Genomic DNA, 18044 nt, shown 5'->3' on the forward strand with positions numbered 1-18044 from the left:
GTGTGAGAAAGCAAGCCACCAGGTCTGGGACTTGAACCACAGTCAGCCATATGGGAGTCTAGCACCTTAACTACCATGCCACTTGCTAGCCCTGCCACTTTTTCTTTTTTTCTTCTCTTGTCATCGGGCAGGTATGAACTTGCAGGAGGGGGAGGGGGAATACACCCTCCAAGAAGGATGGCCACTCTGCAATTCCTTCTCCATTCTCCTCCCCAGATTTTGGGCACACACCCACATGTGCCCAGCATGTTTTTCAAGCCACTGGACCCAGGACTGGAACCAGTCAGCCCTGAGTATTCAGTGCACTGGCTACCATGCTACCTGCTGGGCCTCTTCTTCCCACTTTACTAAGAGGTAGGTACTAATCTTATTTATTCCACAGAACCAGGCCTTGGGTGAGGCACGTAAAGTCAAGTTGAACAAGAGAAGGATTGGATTCTCTCTTTACAGTGTATGTGGTTCTTTTGCACTAATTTTTATTTAAAAAACTTTCATTAAAATACGTATCTTGGGGGATCAGCAGTTAGCGTAATGGCTATATTGCTGAACTTCCATGTAGTTGACTGTGATTCGAGTTCCAGACCCAGTGGCTTAAACTCACTCCAGGCGCGTGTGCATGCGTGCCCAAGATCCCAAGAGGAGAATGGAGGAGAAGGGATTGCGGCGTGACCATCCCCCCTGGGGGGTGATTTCTCACTTTCTGTCTCTCTGTCTCTCTCTGTCTTTCTGGTCAGAGCAAATGCCCTATAACACACACACACACAAATACGAATCTTTTGAGGTCAACAGGTGGGATGATGGTTGAGGCACTGAACACTCTCACATGGGTGAGCACAGTTCAAGTCCTGGACCTGGTGGCTTGCTTTCTCACTTTCCTTCTCTCTCTGTGTGTATCTCTCTTTGATCGAATTAAAAGGAATGAATGAATAAATAAAATTAAAGAAATAATTCTTTAGAAAGAAGATACTTACCTTGTGGGGCCAGCAGGTGGTGTGGTGGTTAAGGGTGCTGGACTCCCACATGGCCGACCACGGTTCGATTATCTCGATTATCGGACCTGGCAGCTTGCTTTCTCACCCCTCACAAACCCCCCCACCCCCAGTGTCCCCTCTCTGGACAAATTAAAATAAGTAAATAAGTAAATAAAGTTAAATAAAATAATTCTTAGGAAAAAAACCCTTATCTTTCTTGCTACATGTTCTGGTGTCCCTTCCCTTAAAGTGTACTCGAGGAAGGACCTCACCCTGCTCTGGTTGTCCCAGGCACGGTAAGGTTAAGTAGCCATCCCAAGGTCAAGTACTGTGTCCACACCTTTCAGCATCATGCAATCTTTCACCATCATGCAAGCCTTTTTCTTTTTATTTTTTTTGAAGAGGTTTTTGCTATAGGGTGCTTACGTTCATCAGAGAGACAGAGAGATACAGAGAGACAGAAAATGAGAAATCACCTCCCCCCCCCCGGGCGAAGTCCACGCCCTAATTTGGCCACGCCGCAATTCCTTCTCCATTTTCCTCTTGGGATCGTGGGCACACATGCACATGCGCCCGGCGTGAGTTTAAGCCACTGGGTCCGGGACTCGAACCGCAATTGGCTGGCTACATGGGAGTCCAGCGACATAGCCATTACACTAACTGTTGGTCCCCCATCATGCAATCCTGAAGGAGGCTGATGAGGGGGTACCCATGTCAGGCTGGGTAAGGAAGGGGCTCACCAGGAAGGTAGCGATGGCCGCCCCGGTCAGGAAGCCGGCCAGCACGTCGGACCAGTGGTTGCGGTACTCAGCCACGCGGACCACGCCCACCAGGAACGCGGGACACAGCAGGGCCAGGCAGAGCGAGGGTTTGACCAAGCGCGAGCCCTTCACGCGGAACACGAGGGTCACGTACATCTGCGGGAGGCGAATCGATCAGGGGACAAAAGTGATGCCCAAGTCGCCGAACCAAAGTGGACACTGCATTTCAGGATGCAGGGGTGGCGGGAAAACCAAGGCTAGTTAGGCCTCCTAGCGGGCTCTTGCAGAAGGGCGTGACCATAAGGGCAAGAGAGCCATCAGGTGTCGGATCATGGAGTCCCATGGTAGGGAGCGTAGTCAAAGCGCCAAAGAGTGAGACCGACAAGGTCTGGGGCCCTGGTGTTCCAGGTAGGGTCACAGATCGGGAAATGACATTGGCTGGATGGGGGCGTGGCCAGGAAGAGGAGGGTGGAGTCAGGACGAAAGGGGCAGGTCCAGACCTTCAGGAGGAGAGTCCCTGAGCCCCAGAGGACCCTGTCAGAGTGAGAAGCAAAGCAATTGGGGTATGGCCGGGAAAATACCGGAGACAGAGTTAGAAGTCCCAGCAAGGTCAAAAGTAAGGGACTTAGCCAGAGACACAAGGCGGAAGGAGGCCCCCAGTGCGGGGAACGTGGTCCAGGGAACAGAGTCAAAACCCACCCGCCTGGTCTCCGGGTCAATATCCAGGGCTTGTAGCATCATGGGGACCTAGCTAGGCTCCAGGGGCTCGGAATCCAGTTTTCCAGGGACAATATCTCGTTCCTAAAGGTGGAGACACCACCGTCCCTGGGGCGTGGCATGACGGAGCCAGGAGGCGTGGCCAGGCACAAGCGGCACAGCCAATGGACACAGTGAGTCTTACATTCGGGGGCGTGGCCAGGATCAGAGGGGAGGAGTCAGAGTCTCCAATGGGTAGGCTCCGCCCCGGGGGCGTGCCATGGCCCCTAGGCGTGGCCTCACACCTGGGAGCAGTCGGTGGCTTTATTCCCGGTGGCCTCCAGGTAGCTGGCCACCCACGACCTCGCGCCCTCCTTTCCAACCCCCGCAGCTCCCCTGGCTCAGGCTCACCGCCGTATAGGTGACCGCATAGGCGCAGAGGGCCGCGTCCTTGCAGGGGAAGGCACGGCGCGCCGCGGCCACCAGGCTGGGGCTGCCGGCACAGGCGCCCTGGTCTGTGACGAAGCGATCGGGCCCCGGTCGGTCTGGCGACGGCGGCGGGCAGCCCAGGGCCGTGTAGTTGGGGCGGCACACGGATAGGAAGTGCGGCGTGGGGTTGCCGGTCACCACCTGCCCCGCGTTGGCGAAGATAGTCGTGGTGAAGAGGCCGAAGGAGTAGACCCCTGGGGATGGAGGAAGAGAGATTCATGCCCTGGAGGCCTGAGGGTCCCCGTATGCTTCCATAGGGCCTCTTATCTCCCTGTTCCTGTGATGGCCATTAAAACATGCCTTGGGGGGACCAGCAGTTAGCGTAATGGCTATGTGGCTGGAATCCCATGTAGTTGACCGTGGTTCGAGTCCCGGACCCGGTGGCTTAAACTCACGCTGGGCACGTGTGCGTGCGTGCCCCAGATCCCGTGGCTTAAACTCACGCTGGGCACGTGTGCGTGCGTGCCCAAGATCCCGAGAGGAGAATCCCGAGAGGAGAAGGGATTGCGGTGTGGCCATCCTCCATGGGGGGTGATTTCTCGCTTTCTGTCTTTGTCTCTGTCTTTCTGGCGAGCGCACGCGCCCTATAGTAAAAACTTCTCCAAAAAAAAAAAAGAAGAAGAAAAGAAAAAGAAAAACATGTCTTGGGCCTCATTATTGGAGCCAAGGTCCCCCATCCCTTGGGACCCCCACCAGGGCATTCTGGCTTTCTGGTCCTGAGACCTTCAGTACAGTACACCTGGCCTCTGTCCCCCTGGGATTACCACTATATGGAGAGCGGGCCCTCCCTCCCTTGGAATCCCATTATGTTTGAACTACCCCTCTCACCCCCAGCAAGCACTCTGCCCTTGGCTCCCTCATTCCTGGACCACTCAGGCCTCTGCCAACGGGCCCACCATTACAGATGACCTCTGCAGCCCACTTCCAGGCTCCATGGCCACTAGTGGAGGCTTGGACACCATCTAAAACACAACTGTACTCCCCTCTCCCTTCCTCCCATTGCATCTGGCCTGTGCCTGTCTCCCTGTTTTCCATCTGAGGTTACCCTTGTGGCCTTTCTTTCTTTTTTTTAAAGATGTTTTGTTTTATTTGTTATTATTTTTTAATTTGACCAGAGACAGAGAGAAAGAGAAAGTGAGAAAGCAAGCCACCAGGTCTGGGCCTTGAACTGGGGATGGCCATGTGGGAGTCCAGCACCTTAACCACTGAGTCACCTGCTGGCCCTGTGGCATTTTTTTTTTTTTAATTGTCAGAGGGCACGGGTACTTGCCACAAAGACAGAGAGACATAAAGCACCCCTTCCCGGGCATGCTCACGAGACCCCTTCTCCGCTTCTCCACCCCGCTATGATTTTAGGCATACACGCACATGCATCTGGTGCACCTGTCAAGCCACCGGAGCTAGGATTTGAACTGCACCAGCAGCCACGTGTGGGATCTGGCTGTCTAAACCACCAGACCGTGGATCCAGCCCGCCTTGTAGAATTCTATTTTATTTTTAAAACTATTTATTGTATTTGTTATTATTCCTATTACATTATTTTAGTTAGCTTTATTTATTTATGTAATTTGACCATAGAGGGACAGAGCAAGACAGAAGAAAGTGAGAAAGCAAGCCACTAGGTCCAGGACTCAAACCATGGTCAGCCTTGTGGGAATTCAGCGTCCCTAACCACCACGCCACTTGTTGGCCCCATTGTTGTTATTATTATTTTATCTTTTTTTTTTTTTTTTTTTAATTTAACCAGAGGGAGACAGAGAGAGAGGGAAAATGAGGAAGGAAGCCGCTAGGTCCGGTACTCGAACCGTGGTTGACCACGTGGGAGTCCAGCACTCCAACTACTGTGCTACCTGCCCTTCCCCTTGTGGCATTTTAAAAGCCCCCCCTGCTACACTTGCTATCATGTTGGATTAGGCTCCACTCCTATTCCTGGGACCTCCGTGATGTCTGGTCTTTGCCCCTTGAGGCCCCCATCATGGTAATTCCAGGCCCTCGTTCCTTGCCTGGAATTCTGTTTTCTTGGGGGATTTTGGCCATAGAGTGCTTGCACTTGCTGAAGAGACACAGAGACATAGAGAGAGGGAAAGTGAGAAAGCACCCCCCTGGGGGGATGACCATGCCACAATCCGTTCTCCCCCATTTTCCTCTTGAGATTGTGGGCATGCACACACACGCATCCAGTGTGATTTTCAAGCTGCTGCACTGGGGACTTGAACCATGCAGTGGGCCATGTGGGATCCAGCGCCTTAAACACTACATGACCAGCTGGCCTCTCACTTGGGATTCTTATTATGGCCCACCTCCATGGCCTTTGCACCCAACACCCTCCCTGTCACCGTGAGGTTGACCCCGGGGTTCATGTCTCACCCAGGAAGCGGACCAGCCTCCGCAGTGGGGGGCTGAAGCGGCAGCAGGCCCCCGACACGATGGTGCTCTCGCCGATGACGGGGACAGCTGAGGGTGGTACGGGGAAAAAGGCACGCGCCAGCTCACCCAGCAGGATCTGTGGGCAAGACCAAGGTGGGGTCTTCCTGGCCTGCAAGCCCAGCTCTCCAGCACCACCCACCCTGCCCCTCCTACCACATCATCCGACCGGAGACCCCCACAGTCTTACCGTGAGGGTGGGCCCAGCCGTGACCAGGGCGTAGATGAGTGCTGGAGGTGCCCGGCTGGTAGCCTCAGGCCCCGGGTAGGGCTTGGCATAGGTACTGTCATAGCAGAAGAACCCTTGCGTGTGCACGGGGAACGTGTCCGTGAACTCCAGGCGGTAAGCAAGCAGGACCACGACGCCCAGCAGCACCGACTGCCACCCAGCAGGGTGCCCAAAGAAAAGAGAGAGGGTGAGGTGAGGGCTGAAGTGGCAGAGACACACGAGTCGGCAGGTGGAATTGGTGGTTGGGGTGCTGGATCCCACATGGCTGACCGCATGGTTCGAGTCCTGGACCCGGAGGCATGAAAATCACACCAGGTGCATATGCATGTGTGCCCCAAATCCTGAGAGGAGCATGGAGAAGGAATTGCTCCATGGCCATCCCCCCGGGGGGGACTTCTCACTTTCCCTCTCTTTGTGTCTCTCTCTGGAGAATGCACAGGTTCTATGGTTAAAATACAATTTTTAAAAGAGAGAGACAGAAACAGAGACACAGAGACAGAGAGAGGGGCAATGAGAGAGGCAGAAGCTGGAAAATGGAAATAGACCAAGATGAGGAGGAGAAACAGAGAGAGAGATGGAGCAGGGGGAGCAGAGAGGAGAACAGGATCTGGGTTTGGAGAAACAGAGAGAGAGAGAGAGAGAGAGGAGTAAGAAAGAGGAGGGGAAGGGAAAGGAGAAAAAGAGGGAAGGGAGGGAACAGTAGAGACAGGAGATAGGACTTGGGGGAGAGAGAAAACAGAGCCAAGGCTCAGAGGGGGAAGACAGGGGGGAGTGAGGAGAGAAAGAGTAGGTGTCGGGGACAGCCCAAATAAAAAGAAATAAGAGCAGGGGAAGTACCATTGGTTGTCACGGGCATAACCCTTACTGTGGGGCAGGATGTCACACTAAGTCTCTTCCATGAATTCATACATATTTGGTTTTAGTTGCCAGAGAGCGAGTACACTTGCCAGAGAGACCCGAGAGAGAGAGAGAGAGCGAGAGCACTCCCCAAAGGGGCGTGGTCATGTGCAATCCTTCCTCCCCCATTTATTTATTTGTTTTTAATGATTTGTTTAGGGCTGGCAGGTGGCATGGTGGTTAAGGGCGCTTGCTGGGCTGCTACATGGCCGACCGTGGTTCAAGTCCTGAACCTGGTGGCTTACTTTCTTGCTTTCCTCTCTCTCTCTCTGTCCCTCTCTGATCCAATTAAAAATAAATAAATAAAGTTAAATAAAATAATTCCTTTTTAATATTTCTTTTATTTATTCTCATTCTTCTTATTTTGATTCATTAGAGAGAGAAAAGCAAGCCACCAGGTCTGGGACTTGAACTGCAGTCAGCCATGTGGGAGTCCAGCACCTTAACCACCATGCCCTCTGCTGGCCCCTCTCCTCTGTTTCTTCATCCTGTTAGGATTTTGGACTGAACTCTATTTTTTTTTTCTTTTTGTAAATTTTTTCCCATAGGACACGAGTTTGCTAGAGAGAGATGGTGAGCGAGAGAGGGAAAATGAGAAATCACCCCGTAGGGGGATGGCCGCATCACAATCCCTTCTCCTCCAGGTCCAGGACTTGAACAGTAGAGTTGGCCACATGGGATCCAGCTCCCTTAACCACTAGGCTATGGGGCTGGCTTGAATGAATACATTTTTACCTTCATAACAACCCTAGAAGAGAGGGGCTCTAGGTTAGGCCCATTTACAGATGAGGAAACTGAGGCTTCCGAAGGTCATTGAGGTGCTCAGAGTCCCATATGGGACAAAGTGAGATTGGAACTCAGAGAGTGTCACTTCTGAATCCAGGCTCCTTACCACTGCTCAAGAGACAGGGGACAACAATGGAGTCCCCAGAGAGCCAGGGAGCGAGAGATCAGGGGGAGAGACAGTAGGGCTGGAGCCTGGAAAATGGAAAAATGAGTCAGGTAGAGGGGACCTGGCAGAGATGGACACCCCGCGGTTCGGCAGAGATGGAAACACAAGGGCGTGCCCTCAGAAAGAGATGCCAGAATCCTTACCTCCACGAAGACAAAGCACGGAATGATGGAAAAACTCCTCTTCAAGTGGGGTCTCCCTCCCGCCATGGTGAAGGCAGGGCCTGGGGGGGGGGGGGGGCGAAGGTAGGAGTTCCAGGCTGTGGCCTAGAGAAAGTCTTAGCTCTTGGGGACCCTGGCCGGATTGTTGAGTCCTCTGTCCACACCCCAAGGACCCTGACTCCACCCCCTGCGCCTTCTGGCCACGCCTCTGCAATCCAAGCTCCGCCCCACTCGTCCCTGACCCTGCCCATTGGAGACCCCTGTAGCCGACGTAGGAGATTCTGATGCCAGGCCTTTTAGAAGGACCCCCGAGCCCTGGCAAGAGATTTCTCCAGCATTATAGGGATTTCTCCCCCATGGCATTTAGAAGAGTCTACACCCCAGTTTTTTTTTTTCTTTTTCTTTTAGGTTATTGCCATAGGGCGTGTGCACTTGCCAGAGAGAGAGAGTCAAAGAGAGGGAAAGTGAGGAATCACTCTCTCAAGGTGGATGGCCACACTGCAATCCCGGTTCTTGGGCACACACGCACTTGGTACCCAGTGTGATTTTCAAGCCACCGGGTCTGGTACTCGAACCGTGGTCAGTCATGTGGGAATCCAGCACCTTCACCACCACAGTACCTGCTGATGCCTCCACCCCGGTTCTTAAGGGACCCCATCACCTTTCCCCAGGAGATCCTGGGTTTTATGTCTCCGTTCCCGGAGCCCCTTTCTGCATGGCCTCCACCTGGGCCCCCTCTCTTGTTCCCAGCCGGCTGTGGTGTCTGGTGTGGGCTGAGAGCCAGGCCCTCCCTCTCTCCCAGCTGCCTGTCCCTCCTCCGCTTCCACCCAGCCCGTCTGCCTCTGGTTCTGCCGCGTGTCCCCCCACCCCCGGCCTAACCTCAGTCCCCAGTGTTTCAGGAGCCCCCAGTCACACCTGCTCAGAGCTCACCTTCCAAAGTACCCTATGGCTTCCTGCAGTCCACTGCCGCGCCAACAGACTCACAGCCGCTCCTGGCGGCCCGCGGGGTTGGGATGGCCGCCCCCATCACGCGGACGCGCACACCCAGACCCAGGCAGGTGAGTGTCCAGTGTCCCATTCACGAGGCTCGCTCTGCAGTGGGACACATGGGGCGAGGGTCACCAGAGGTCCCAGATGCCCAGCCATGGTCTCCAGTCCGAACATCACACACACGTGCACACGCACACACACGCACACGCCATGCCACGCGGTCCATCTCACCGTAAGGACCCAGTGGGTGTTGCATGTCAGCCTCGTGGTGAACCAGACAGGCCTGCTCATTCAGACGGGTGCCTAACACCCACAGCATATAACCGCGCGCACACACACACACACACACACACGACAGTGTGCACGGCCTGTCACAGACACCCACACAGATCAAACAAGTCCCCCCACACGCGAACACGTCTTCAGAGGGACACGCCAGGACACAGATCACACGGGCTCACATACAGCTCACGCAGCCCTCACCCGGAGAGCCAGGGTCACCAGCTCCCCCACGGGGTAGTCTCCACGCACAGTGGGGGGGTCACGGAGCCGGTCACAGAGTCACGCCCCCATTCCAAGGTACTCAATGACAGGCACTCCCATTAGCCGTCTCTCCTCCATGCTGACGGCCACTGTCACACACGGTTGCCATCCACCACCAACAGCCACATGGCCACCCAGGGCCACATACATGGACGGTGACACAGACTCCCCCGAGGAGCCGGTCGGCCACACAGGAGCCGGGCGCTGCGGCAGACACACACCAACAGCCACAGACAGGTCGGGATGCACACACCAGAGCCGCTACACAATGGAAGGCATATGCACGCAGGGTACAGGCACCGAGCTAGCGGCACGGTGACAGCGGCCACACCGATGACAGCCCATCACAGCCGACACACACGCACACACACACACACCATCGGTGATCCCCACAATGACTGTCGCAGGAGACACCGTCTCACACACACACACACACACACACACGGATTATAATTATGTTTTAGTAATGCATTCTTCTTCGCAATCACTTTTCTCCCAATTTACAAAGAAAGCTCTATCTCTCACCCATCTCAAACAATAAGCGGTTCGAGAACCAAACAAAGAGACAGCTCAATAACTTATTTGGGGGCAACAGATGGTGCAGAGGTTAAGGCAGCTGGATCCCACATGGCTGACAGAGCAAATAGATCCCAGACCTGGTGACTTGAAAAATACAACAGCCGTGTGTGTATGTGTGCCCAAAACCCAAGAGGGAATGGAGAAGGGAATTACAATGTGACCATCACTCCCAGGAGAGTGATTTCTCACTTTCTCTCGCTCTCTCTCTCTCTCTCTCTCTCTCTCTCCAGTAAGCATGTGGGGCTTGCGGGGCTCATTTGCATAGCCCAGTGGGGGCGGAGCCTCACTGCCGGGGAGGTGTGGGGGCCTCTTTATGGGGCGGGGCGTGTGATCAGAGACTAGAGAATGCAACGGAGGTCGAGAGTGGGGGATCCCTGGGGTGGGAAGCACTGAGAGGAAGACGAGGTCGGGGTTTCAGAGCATGACCCTGAGTCACGCCCTCTCCTCCCGGGGCTTCAGTTTCCCCATCAGGGCGCTGGGACACGCCAGATCACCAGGCCCCCAGGAAAAAGGGAGCCAGTGCGGCTTATATGCACGGACCACGGTGACCTTGTCATATGGGAGCTCGGGTCTCACGCCGTCCCCGCACATCCCAGATGGCTCTGGGGTCTCACTCCCTTGTCAACGCGGAGGAGTAAATTGGGGCGTGTGTGTGTTGGGGTGGGGGGTCTGGGCACAGGACACAGAGGCGCAGTCCAGGGCGGAGGAGGGTCTCTGCTAGTTTATTTTCTCTCTGGAGGGGTCTTCAGGGAGAGCAGTCCCGCTGCTCAAGCTGCAGAGAGAGAGGACGGGTCAGAGCTCTGCCAGGTCCAGGGGACCTGGAGGCTGCAGCTCAGAGACCGGATGTCCGGACTGGGAGCTGGGAAGGTCTGGAGGTCTAGACTGTGGGAGTCAAGGGCAGAAAGCAGGGATGGAGGGGTGGGTTCTGGGAGGGTCCGCACCAGGGAAGGATCGGCTCTTGCTGAAAGTGGGGTGGTACCAGTGCCGATCCGAGTCAGAGTCTGAGTCCCAAGAGGGGAGCGGAGGACTCAAGCACCGGTGTCCCTTGTGGCCTGCAGGAGGGACAGATGCAATTCCGGACCTTCGTCCTCACCCCCCAAATGTGACCCTCTTGTAACCTCCCCATATGGGCCAGCGACCTTTGGTGTCATATCTCAGTGACCCCGAATCACCGAATCTCACCCTATTGACCCTTAGAGAAAGATCCGGGGGACCAGCAGATGGCATAATGGCTATGTCGTTGGACTCTCATGTAGTTGACTGTGGTTCAAGTCCCGGGCCTGGCAGCTTAAAACTCACATCGGGTGTGTGTGTGCGTGCATGCCCAAGATCCCAAGAGAAGAATGGAGGAGAAAGGATTGTGGCATGGCCATCCCACGTGGGGGTGATTTCTTGCTTTCTGTCTCTCTGGCGAGCACACACACCCTATAGGAAAAATCTCTTTCTCAAAAAAAAGAAAGATAGATCCCAGTGGTCCTGAAAATTTTATTTTTTAGAGAGATTTTTCCCATATGGCACATGCACTTGCTAGAGCTACAGAGAGAGACAGAAAGCGAGAAATCACCCCCCAGGGGGATGGCCATGACGCAATCCCTCTCCTTCAGTCTCTTCTTGGGATTTTGGGCACTCACGCACACACACCCGGCATGTTTCAAGCCACCAGGTCTGGGATTCGAACTGCATTCAGCCATGTGGGAGTCCAGCGATGTAACTATGACCCCATCTGCTGGTCCTGGTCCTGACTGTTGAGTGACTTAGGATGAAACTTCCGGTGACTCATTACTCTAACGCCAGCATAAGACCCAACACATGTTCCCCAAACAGGACATCTGAACACACCCCCCTGAGGAAAGCTGCAGCCGCCCTTACCCCTGAGGCTCGAGGCCCGGGGGCGGGACCCCGAGGACATGGCGAGGCCGTCTATGGAGTTCTGCAGCTCATGTACAGCAGACCTGCAGGGAGACAGGGAGATGGGGGCCCTGGGAGACTGCTTGGGAGTGGGCAGGAGGCAAGGTGAGGGTTCAGTCCTGGGAGAAGGCGGAGGTCTGGACTTGGGGCTCCAGTTTCCAGTGGCTGCTGCCAGGCCTGGATTGGGGTAGTGGGTCAGGGCAGGTTGGGGTCAGAGGCCAGGCTAGGGGCTGGACATCACCATATGTCACTCAGCTCCTTCTGGAGGTCATCTTTCCAGCAGTCATCGGCTCCCTCTGGCACCTCCTCGGTCAGCGGCCACGAGGACATCTCGAAGCCCTGCTGCTTCATCTTGGTCAGGACCTGGGCAGGGAAGGAGGGGGAGGGGGAGGACGAAAGAGCGACACGAATAATGATGCCGGGCGGGGGCAGCTGGGTGGTGTGGTGGCTAAGACACCCGATTCCGGCATGGCCAGATGCTCGGTTTGAGTCTGGATCTGGTAGGTGGCTTGGAAAGCCCCCCTGGCCTGTGTGCGTGAGTACCAAAAAAAAAAAAATTAATTTGTCAGAGGGTGCATTCTCTCACCAGAGAGATACACAGAGACAGAGAGTATCTCCCCACAACCCCTTCTTTTCTCTTTTTCTCCTTCCTTTTGGTATTTTGGGCATGCACTCACATGTGCACAGTGGGACTTTTTTTTTTGAGGGTTTGTTTTGTTTTGTTTTGCCATAGGGTGTGTCAACGCCAGAGAGACAGAGAGAAACAGTGGGAGGGAAAATGAGAAATCACTCCCCAGGGGGATGGCCATGCTGCAATCCCTTCTTCACTCTCCTGAGGTTTTGGGCACTCATGCACAAGTGCCTGGTGTGATTTTCAAGCCACCAGGTCTGGGATTCGAGCCATGTGGGAACCCATGTGCAAGTCCAGCACCTTAATTCCCATGCCACCTGCTGGTCTCACACATTTTTATATATATAGTTTTATTCGTTATCATTATTCTTTTTTAACTTGACCAGAGAAAGATGCAAGTGAGAAAGCAAGCCACTGGGTTCAGGATTTGAACCACAGCCATGTGGGAGTCAGGCACTTCAACCACCACGCCACCTGCCGGCCCCATTGTGTCTTTTTTTTAAGAGGGCTTTTTGCTATCGGGGGCATGCACTCGCCAGAAAAACAGAGAGAGACAGAGAGAGAGAAATCGCCACCCCCTCAAGAGGGATGGCCATGTGCAATCCCTTCTCCTCCATCCTCCTCTCGGGATCTTGGGCACGCACGCACACGTGCCCGGCGTGAGTTTAAGCCACTGGGTCTAGGATGCGAACCGCGGTCGACTACATGGGAGTCCAGCGACATAGCCATTACACCAACTGTTGTTTTCCCCCCTCCCCGTGTGAGTTTTGAACTGCTGGGTCTGGGACTTGAACCGTAGTGGGCAACATGGGAGTCCAGCGACATAGCCATTACACCAACTGTTGTTTTCCCCCCTCCCCGTGTGAGTTTTGAACTGCTGGGTCTGGGACTTGAACCGTAGTGGGCAACATGGGAGTCCAGCGACATAGCCATTACACCAACTGTTGTTTTCCCCCCTCCCCGTGTGAGTTTTGAACTGCTGGGTCTGGGACTTGAACCGTAGTGGGCAACATGGGAGTCCAGCGACGTAACCATTACGCCATCTGCTGGTTCCACATGGTAGCTTTAAACTCCACATTTGGTCTCTTGGGATCCAGCCACTTTAACCACTCCATGGGCTGGCTCTGCTCTCTATGGTGAGTTGAAATAATAATAATAATAATAATAATAATGTTTTTAACTCCACATGGCTTAATAAACAGTATTATGGGGGACCAGCAGGCAGCGTGGTGGGTTAAGGGGCTGGACACTCCCACATGACTGATGAGGGTTCAAGTCTTGAATCTGGTGGCTTGCTTTCTCACTTCCTCTCTCTCTCACTCTTACCTTCTGTCTCTCTCTGGTCAAATTAAAAAATAAATGAGTTAATAAATAAAATAAATAATGAATTAATTATTTAAAAGAAACAGCATCATGGCCAGTACCTCAAGCCCCGTGGGTACCAGTCTAGATCTCATGACCTCCTTAGAGGCATTTTTAGATAGTTTTACAAGCATTATAGTAGATATGGGGCACAGGGGCTGCAGAAGGACCCCCCTGAGGCTGTGGGTCGGACACTCACGGAGCTTCTGGTAGATGAAGGTCACCTCCTCCCGCACCAACTCCAGCTCCTCCCATAGGAACTTCTTGCTGAGGGGACACACAGCCTAGACTCACCCTCCCTGACCAGCCTGTGGCCTCCCAGTGGTCCTGGGTCCATCCCCCAAGCTTTCCACCCCTCCAGGTCGCTGTCTGGCCAAACACCCAGGTCCCCAGACTCTGTCCCCTCACCCCACCTGCATGCCCACTTCCCCCTCCTGTTACTATCCCCCCAGCCCACCCTCTGCTCCTGACCTCCAACCTCTCATTCTCTCAGCCTCTCCCACATCACCAGCCTCCCACCCCCTCGGCCTCCCCTGCCTCCTCCTAGTGCCAGGATCTCCTGGGCAGCTTCCCACCCCACCTCCACTTTCCCGTATCTCCCAGTTTCTGGCCTCCCCATTCCCCCAAGCCAAGCCATGCATCCCTTCCTTTTGTCCCCTAAACCAAGATTCTGGAACTTTCCCAATCCCACTTCGAGTCCTCCTCTTGCCTCCCATCCCTCTGCAGCCTCCAGACTGTCCTCCTCCAAGACCCACCTATCCTGGATCTCTTGGGCCAGCAGCTGCAAACAGCGGGTGGTGCGGGCCCGCTGTACCTCCTCACTGTCACGTAGGGTCTTCTGCAGTCCCTGCAGGCCTTGGGCCAGAGCCCCGTACAGCTCCTCCCGGCCCTGCTCCACGCCCCGTTTGTGTCCCTCCTTCTCGCCCTGGCGGCCCAGGGGGCTCAGCACTTCTGCAGAGAGAGCAGGACCTTGACTGAGCCTTGAGTCCCAGCGAGGTACCCAGGGTCCCCTCACCTTGACCTGACCTTGACCCAGAATCCAGATTCTCCCAGCTCCCCTCCTCTGGCCTGGCAGGATCAGCCTCCAGCCTGACCAGGACCTGGGCCAGCCCTCACCTTCAAGCTGCTGGATCTTGATTTGCTGCAGGCAGCTCTCCTTCTCCAACATGGTCACAGAGTGGTTTAGGAACTCGAAAGCCTGGGAGAAAGAGGTCAGGCCTGGGAGGGAGGGAGGAAGGGCAAGCAGAGGACCTCGGGGTAGAGGTTGCTGGGGCTGGTCACCTTGGTCTGGGCCTGTAGCTGGCTCTTTAGTGACTCCAGCTCACACCGCAGGAGCTTCTGGGAGTCAGGAATCATCATGGTGGACTTCACTGTGGGCAGAGGGGAGGATGAGACGGGTCTGAGCAAAAGCTAGGCAGAGCTCAGCAGAGGCTCAGAGTAGGAGAAGGGGCCCAGAGAGGCTAGGACAGGGGTGAGTGAGCAGCAGTGGCAGGGGGTAAGCTGGCATTAGCGCAGAGAGTGGAAGGTGGGAACTGGCAGGTCTTCCCAGTCTGGTTGGGACCTAGGGTTCTCACCTTTGACTTTGGAAGAGCTGGTCTCCAAGGGCTTCTAGGGAAGGGGACAAGAGGGGAGTAGAAATTTGTTCCAAGGCTATTTCCCTGTTCACCGCCACCCATGTTGGAGGATTGGACAAAAGTTAGATCTCTTGGAGCCAGCAGGTGGCATGGTGGTTAAGGGCACTGGACTCCCACATGGCTGACAATGGTTCAAGTCCTGGTCTTGCCAGCTTCCTTTCTCTCTCTCTCTCTCTGTTCCTCTCTGGTCAAATATTAAATAAATATTAAATAAATAAATAAACAAATATGATTAAATTGAAACATTCTTTAAACAAAAAGAGTTAGGTTTCTTGCATTCTGAGGGCTCCAAACCATGGGTGCAGGCAAAGCTGCTTCCAGGCACATTCATGCACCTCCTTGGTTTGCACAGGGTCAGAGGTGCACTTCTGTGGCTCATCCCAATATGCTTCAACCAGCATCCTGTTACCCAGTGCCAGCCCTGTCTCTGGCTTGGAGTCAGGTAAAAAACTTTGTTAGAAGAAAAATGATATTGACAATGTCTGTAGGGGGCACCCATAGCATCCAAGACCCATCCACATAGTCACTAAAACACACAACCACAGCCATGCAACCTCAGATACAGCCATGTCCACTAAGTCACGAGCGAGACCCAGGGAATCCACTCGTATGCATCTCAAACACACAGACACACACGCAAAATCACCTAGAAGCAATCAGACAAAACACCAGTAGAGACACAAACCACATCTTCCTCCCATTCATTCAAGATATTAGCCTGTGGAGAAGGGGGCGCTGTTCTTGGTGCTGAGACCACTAAGTGTGTTGTTTTGTTTTGTTTTTGAGCTAGAAGGTGCGTGCGCTCACTAGAGAGAGACAGAGAGGAGGAGAGGAGAAAGCACTCCTTGTGGAAATGGTCACTACACCAAAGCTTCTCCATCTCTCCTTTCTTTGGGGGATTTTTTAAAAGGGTTATTTATTTAGCAACCAGCAGATGGCGTAATGGTTACATCACTGGACTCCCACATGGTCAACCGCAGTTCATGTCCCAGACCCGGCAGCTTGAAACTCATGGTGGGCACAGGTGTGTGTATTACCAAGATCCTGAAAGAAGAATGGAGGAGAAGGGATTGCGGCGTGGCCATCCTCCCTGGGGGGTGATTTCTTGCCTTCTGTTTCTCTGTCTCTCCAGTGAGTGCGTGCGCCCTATAGCAAAAATCTCTCAAAAAAAAAAAAAAAAAAGAAAGATTGACCTAATTTTACTTATTATCATTTAAAAGCTTGGGCTCTAGGAAACATGCACTCATGAGAGGGAGAGAGAGAGAGAGCTGCCAGGTCTAGGACTCGAACTGCAGTCAGCCCTGTGGGAATCCAGAGCCCTCAACCACCATGCCCCCTGCCAGCCCAATTTTAAGGATTCTTAAGTGGGACTTGAACCATGCAGTCAGCTATGTAGGGTCCAGCTATCTTAACCACCAGGTCATAGAGGCAACCCTGAGTGTTTCTGACGGATCCCCTGCCCTCAGGCCCCTTCCCTAAGCCCCGGGCGGGTACATTGCAGTGGTTTTCGGAGTCCTAGGGGTTTCCGGGTTGACAGTGACCTTAGCTATGTCGTAATGTCTCTTCACAAAGTTCTGGTCGTTACAGCTGTCCTTCTGCAGGTCTGGGTTGGAGGTGGGAGGAGCCCCATGTGGCTGAGGCCCCAAGCCCCGCCCTGGCCTGCCGTCTACACTCCTCACTGTGTCCTCAGAGGCAGCGGGTCCCAAGTTCTCGAGCTCTGAGATCCTGGACCACTGAGTCGTGCAGTCCAAAGTCTTATCTGATGAAGAGCCTAGGGGTGAGGACTTTCTTGAGGGACAGCCCAGAGCACTCCTTGCCTCCCCAGCTCCTCCCAGTCCCCCAGTCCTGGGACAGTCCCTCAACGAACCCCAGAACTTTTCACCTTTCCGGTTAGCAGGCAGACACACGTTGGAGCGTGAAGGAGATGAAGACTGGCCAGACACAGAGTAATTGGGGTGCCGGGGTAGGCCAGCCAAAAGAGGGTCACTGTGAGTAGAGGGGACAGGGTGAGTTTGAGACCTGCTCCTATGCCCCAACACCCCCAAGCCCAAGAGAGGCCTCAGTCATAGGAGGAGCTGAGACTGGGTAAAAGATGCCCCCAGCTTCAGGACCAGCAGTTGGCGTAATGGCTATGTCGCTGGACTCCCATGTAGTCGACCACGGTTCAAGTCCCGGACCCGGTGGCTTAAACTCGTGCCGGGTGTGTGTGCGTGCATGCCCAAGATGCCAAGAGGAGAATGGAGGAGAAGGGATTGTGGCGTGACCATCCCCCCAGGGGGTGATTCCTTGCTTTCTATCTCTCTGTCTCTCTCTGTCTTTCTGGCGAGCACATGCGCCCTATAGCAAAAACATATCAAAAAAAAAAAAAAAAGTTAGCTGTACTGAGGTCCAAGCCTGTGCTAGGTGAGGCTGGAAACAGGAAAGAACTCAGTTCTGGGTGTAATGCCCACTCCCTTTCCCTCTCCAGTATAGTCAGGGCTGGTACAGAGGCAGGTCTGTCTGGAAACTTCCAAGTGAAGGGCATCTTGCCCCTGGGTTACACTCAGCTAGTTTCCAAACCCTTTAGACCTTTTTCCTCTGTTGCTTTTGTTGGTGTTTCTGCCTGAAATCCTTCCCCTGGTTCAGTCTGCCTGGAAGACTCCTAGGCACCCTTCAAAACCCTAGTCAGGGGAACCAGCAGTTAGCGTAATGGCTATGTCGCTGGACTCCCACGTAGTCGACCGCGGTTCGTGTCCCGGACCCGGTGGCTTAAAACTCCCATCGGGCGCGTGTGCGTGCGTGCCCAAGATCCCGAGAGGAGAATGGAGGAGAAGTGAT

The 18044-nt window shown here is 54.2% G+C and overlaps 2 protein-coding genes across 3 annotated transcripts in view; both read right to left on the bottom strand.

The window, feature by feature from the left end:
- PLPPR2 (phospholipid phosphatase related 2) overlaps positions 1-8672 on the bottom strand; it is an 11102-nt gene extending 2430 nt beyond the window's left edge. For both annotated transcript variants that reach the window (XM_006161508.3, XM_006161509.3), the window contains exons 1-6: positions 8511-8672; positions 7563-7642; positions 5532-5720; positions 5285-5420; positions 2840-3111; positions 1712-1888 (exon numbers count right to left, since the gene is read on the bottom strand). In XM_006161508.3, coding sequence (XP_006161570.1) covers positions 1712-1888; positions 2840-3111; positions 5285-5420; positions 5532-5720; positions 7563-7628 — 840 coding nt within the window. In that variant the 5' untranslated portion in view covers positions 7629-7642; positions 8511-8672. The remainder of the gene's footprint in view (positions 1-1711; positions 1889-2839; positions 3112-5284; positions 5421-5531; positions 5721-7562; positions 7643-8510) is intronic.
- A 1699-nt stretch (positions 8673-10371) lies between these two features.
- Positions 10372-18044, bottom strand: part of CCDC159 (coiled-coil domain containing 159) — a 9274-nt gene continuing 1601 nt past the window's right edge. Inside the window, exons 2-12 of the mRNA XM_014592837.1 lie at positions 17095-17213; positions 16769-16998; positions 15168-15201; positions 14875-14963; positions 14710-14791; positions 14349-14544; positions 13656-13860; positions 11842-12131; positions 11562-11644; positions 10634-10744; positions 10372-10464 (exon numbers count right to left, since the gene is read on the bottom strand). Of these exons, the coding sequence (XP_014448323.1) occupies positions 10460-10464; positions 10634-10744; positions 11562-11644; positions 11842-12131; positions 13656-13860; positions 14349-14544; positions 14710-14791; positions 14875-14963; positions 15168-15201; positions 16769-16998; positions 17095-17213 (1444 nt within the window). The 3' untranslated portion in view covers positions 10372-10459. The remainder of the gene's footprint in view (positions 10465-10633; positions 10745-11561; positions 11645-11841; positions 12132-13655; positions 13861-14348; positions 14545-14709; positions 14792-14874; positions 14964-15167; positions 15202-16768; positions 16999-17094; positions 17214-18044) is intronic.

Source organism: Tupaia chinensis, unplaced genomic scaffold (assembly GCF_000334495.1).
Source record: "Tupaia chinensis unplaced genomic scaffold, TupChi_1.0 Scaffold138665_1, whole genome shotgun sequence".
Lineage (NCBI taxonomy): Eukaryota > Metazoa > Chordata > Mammalia > Scandentia > Tupaiidae > Tupaia > Tupaia belangeri.